Below are 4,168 nucleotides of genomic sequence, written 5' to 3'. Positions count from 1 at the left end.
ACACACACATACACACATACACACTCACACACACATACACACATACACACACACACACACACACATACACATGCACACACACGCGCATACACACACACTCACATACATACACACATACACATACACACTCACACACACATACACACACTCACACTCTCACACACGCACACACACTCACACGCACACACTCACACACACATACACACACATACACATACACTCACACACACAGGAGAGGGTTAGCCTGGCCCACCTGGCACCCAGGATGCTCTCCCGCCTCACGGTCCACATCCCCAATCACCTCACAGTCCTTTCTGCCACGTGAGGTCCCAGTGCCAGTCCCGGAGCCAGAGCCGGGCTGTGGTGCGAGGGCCTTCGCTCTGCCCGCACCAGGCCCGAGCCCGCAGATGGCGATTTGAAAGGATCGTTTCCCGCCTGTGGAATTTTAACAAATCCCTTTGTTTCTTCCTTCAGTGTGAGCTCCTGCCAATGGGACACAGGGACATGGAGATGGAGAAGCAGTTCGATTTTTCTTTGCTTTTTAAAGATCTGTTTGTAGTACTGTGTGACCAAATTATTTTGTTTACCTTAGAGTGTAAACTTTATAAAAATGCATTGCCGCCATTTAAAATTCAACATTGAACATCTAATCCGTACGGTGTTACGGGAATAATGTTTAAAACGTTTTCTAACACCCAGATTTGGACTTAGAACCACCAACAGAATCTACTGGAAGCAGTTTCTGACGTTGCTGCACGACCCTCAGTGGTCGGAGGCTCAGGGTTCCGGTCCCTCGGCCAAGAAGGACAGGTCTGTACAAACCCCTACATTTTAGTTACGTGTCATAGCATGTCAAAGGTTCGAGGAGATCCGAATTCCTTTCTCCTCATTTATTAATGAAAAATTAGCCTGCGTGAATAATTATGAACTTTTACGGAGTGATTTGCAGTTTGTAAATTATGTTCTGTACATGCTGACTTAGAATCGCCTTATACCTACAAGGGAGGTGTGGTTATTATTCCAGTTTCTAGGTGGAAAGAGGAGACTGCGGGGCGTCTGGCCAGGTCACGTGCTTAGAGAGCAGCTGAGGCAGACGCCGCACGCGCCCGCGCTCGCCGCCAGCACTGCCCTGAGCTCTGGGTTTTCTTGTAAAGTGGGGCATAAACACGCATTTGTCAAGTGTTACAGGGCAAGGACGCCACGTGGTGACCGAGTCTCTGCCCGCTCTTCGCGGTGCAGACGTGTGGGTCGCGGGAGACCGGGCCCTGAGCCGTTATCTCTGGGCTCGCTCCCGTGCCTGTCATCACGGGAGGTTTGCGTTGTCACGTAAATTGTGGGGGGGGCCCCACCATGTGGGAAGCACTAAACTACGACACGTGAGAGTCCAGACTTCGCTCTCAGGAGGGTCTGTTCATGCTGATGTGCGCCTGTCGACGGTCCAGCCCGTGTAAACCTCAGAGGGAGAGCCGGCCTTGGATCTCAGCACTGCGCTCCACTGTGAAGCAAACACACCAGAGTCATTCCCATCGCCCTGGGCCGCCCATCTGGGGTTCATGAACACCTGATGAACCAGCCTTCAGTATTCAGAGCCCCTTACCTCTCCCCCCCCATTCCTGGGGTGCACCTCTAAGAGTTCATTTCTTCTCTTAATTTTTTGTTGTTTGTTAATCCTCACCTGAGGATATTTTTTCATTGACTTTTAAAGAGAGTGGAAGGGAGGGGGAGAGGCAGAGAGAGAGAGAAACATCGATGTGAGAGCGAGACATTGATTGGTTGCTTCCCGCATGCACCCCGGTGATTGTGGTGCCTTTCCGTCCTCGTCTGAGGATATGTTCATTGATTTTTAGAGGGGAAGAGAGAGAGAGAGAGAGAGAAATATCAATGTGAGAAACAGATCGGTTGCCCCCATACACCCGACCAGGGATTGAACCCACAACCTCGGCATGTGCTGTGACCAGGATTCAAACCTGCAGCCTTGCAGTGTGCGGGCCGATGATCCAGCCAACTGAGCCACACCAGCCAGGGCACAGAATCGCTAGAAGGCTGGGCACAGGCAGAGGGCAGAGGGCAAGGGGGCAGCAGGGAATGGGGAGGGAAGCTGGCTCAGCAGAGCAAACCCTGGCAGCTGCATGCGCCGCAGCCCTTGTGGGCGTCACACTGACCGAGGCCGCGGGGCCGGCACACGCGCCTGCGCTTTCGGGAGAGGAGCTGTCCACAGGGAGACCGTCACTATAGCTGCTGTGCGGGTGATTTTTAGAATTTTGTTTTGCTTATGTAAGAACAAATCTTAGTCAAGAACATGATTCTATTTCTGATTTTTCCTCTTCATCTTCTTGTAGCACCAGCCCTAGGAATCAGTGTTGCGGGGAAAATATTATCACCAAGTTATTCGGACGAGAAGACCACTACACGCTGCTGAGGAAGACGCTGCTGATGGTCAGCTCGGTAAGGGTTTCTGAGGCTGCCAGGCTGCTGAGCGGAGCGAGGCCAGCAGCAGCTGGGTGTGCACTCACTTATCCGGCCAACAAGCGGTGCTTTTTGTTTTGTTAGTCCTCACTTGAGGGTATTTTTCATTGATTTTTAGAGAGAGTGGAAGAGAGAGTGAGAGAGAGAAACATCGATGTGAGAGAGACACATCGATTGGTTGCCTCCTGCACGTGCCCTGACCAGGGCAGGGCATCGAGCCTACAACCGAGGTACGTACCCTTGACTGGATCAAACCCGGGACCCTTCAGTCCGTGAGCCAAACGGCCAGGCCAGCAGGTGTTTTTGGAGCCCCTGTTTATGCGGGGAATTACCCAGAGTGCTTAGGAATCCATGGCTTGGCCTCCGGAGTCGGTCTAGTTGGGGGGACCGATGACATAACATTTATTATGATACAGGAAGACGCACAGGGGTGAGAACAGTGTGTGGCCAGGTCGCTGAGAGCAGAGCGGCTGCTGATCGATGAGTAACCCAGACCCATGAATGCCCCCTCAGCCTAGAATTTAGGGCTCATGCCCGGCTTGTAGCTCAGAGCAGAGACATTCTCCTAGTTCCAGAGCAGCCTTAGTCGTGTGGTTGTCCTGCAGAGGGAGGCTAATCCGTGAGCGTGCAGCTCGCGCCTAAACATCAGCCCGTCGCACTGTACTGTGCATTTGAGAGCAGCGGCACTGGGGCATTTTTGATCCTTAGGTGACATTTCTCAAGTTCGTTATTTACTAAGCACATTCAGAAACCGAGTCTCTACCAGATGCCCAGCACCCCCGTGAGTTCCTCTCCCTCAGACGCCAGTATTACAGCAGAGGAGCCACTCAGGTGCCGCGTCAGCCTTCCCGAGCCCGGAGACCACAGGCAGGCGGCTCAGTGGGCAGCACTCAGGGATGGAGCCCCAGGGCCCCAGGGGCCTTCTGGTGGGCGGATGCCCTCTGTCCTGGCGGCCGCGCCCCTTTCCTCGGTCCATCCTCCAGGCCGTGCGGGGTTTCCAGGCGGAGTGTTCAGAGATTGGGGTTCTGTTTTCCATGGGGACGTCTTCGCTGGCGGTCCTGTGATTGACCTTGAGGCCGCATGTGACCTGGCATCTGACTGAGCAGCCATATGGGGCGCTTACCGCGTGCCACGTGCCATCTTAAGTGATGGGCTGGCTTTCACCAGGGCAGCCTCTCCCAGCTCTGCGAGGGGCGCTGTTCTTGCCTCCTGTGTCCTTTTGTTTCGTCCCCATTGGCTGAGGAAGGGGCGCAGGGGGGTGACGGCCTGAGGCTCCCTGGGGAGTGCGGGCCGGGATTCAAACCTCCAAACTGGCTGCTCCAGAGCCGCACCCAGAGCCGCACCCAAAGCCACACCCAGAGCCGCATGGTCAGTCCTGCCCGGAGCCGCCCCGAGCTGCTAGCTGGCCGCCCCTTAAAGATAAATGAAGGCTTCGTGAGCTCCGCTTCTATTAATATATTGAAGAAACAATTTTAATTAAAAATGGTGCATCTGCTTCTCTCCTGATGGAGGGCTGTGATAATGCGAACTGACAGCCGCAAGTACCCGGCTGTCGGACCCTCCTCGGACCCTCCTCGGCCTGCTGTGCAGATGGAGAGCCACACGCACGGTGGAGGTGAGGATGCGCCCGCCTGCGCCGGGCTGCGGTGGGCGCTCAGGCTGAGGGCACGGCGGACCATGCAGGGCTCCTGCCCACGATCAG

The 4,168-nt window shown here is 54.7% G+C and overlaps 1 protein-coding gene across 1 annotated transcript in view; it reads left to right on the top strand.

Moving 5' to 3' along the window:
- EFCAB6 (EF-hand calcium binding domain 6) overlaps positions 1-4,168 on the top strand; it is a 169,581-nt gene that overhangs the window by 86,441 nt on the left and 78,972 nt on the right. The window contains exons 11-12 of the mRNA XM_014535127.1: positions 700-810; positions 2,340-2,445. Of these exons, the coding sequence (XP_014390613.1) occupies positions 700-810; positions 2,340-2,445 (217 nt within the window). The remainder of the gene's footprint in view (positions 1-699; positions 811-2,339; positions 2,446-4,168) is intronic.

This window comes from Myotis brandtii, unplaced genomic scaffold (assembly GCF_000412655.1).
Source record: "Myotis brandtii unplaced genomic scaffold, ASM41265v1 scaffold138, whole genome shotgun sequence".
Taxonomy (NCBI): Eukaryota; Metazoa; Chordata; class Mammalia; order Chiroptera; family Vespertilionidae; genus Myotis; species Myotis brandtii.
The sequence above is the reverse complement of the archived record's forward strand: the minus strand, read 5'-3'. Positions and strand labels throughout refer to the sequence as shown.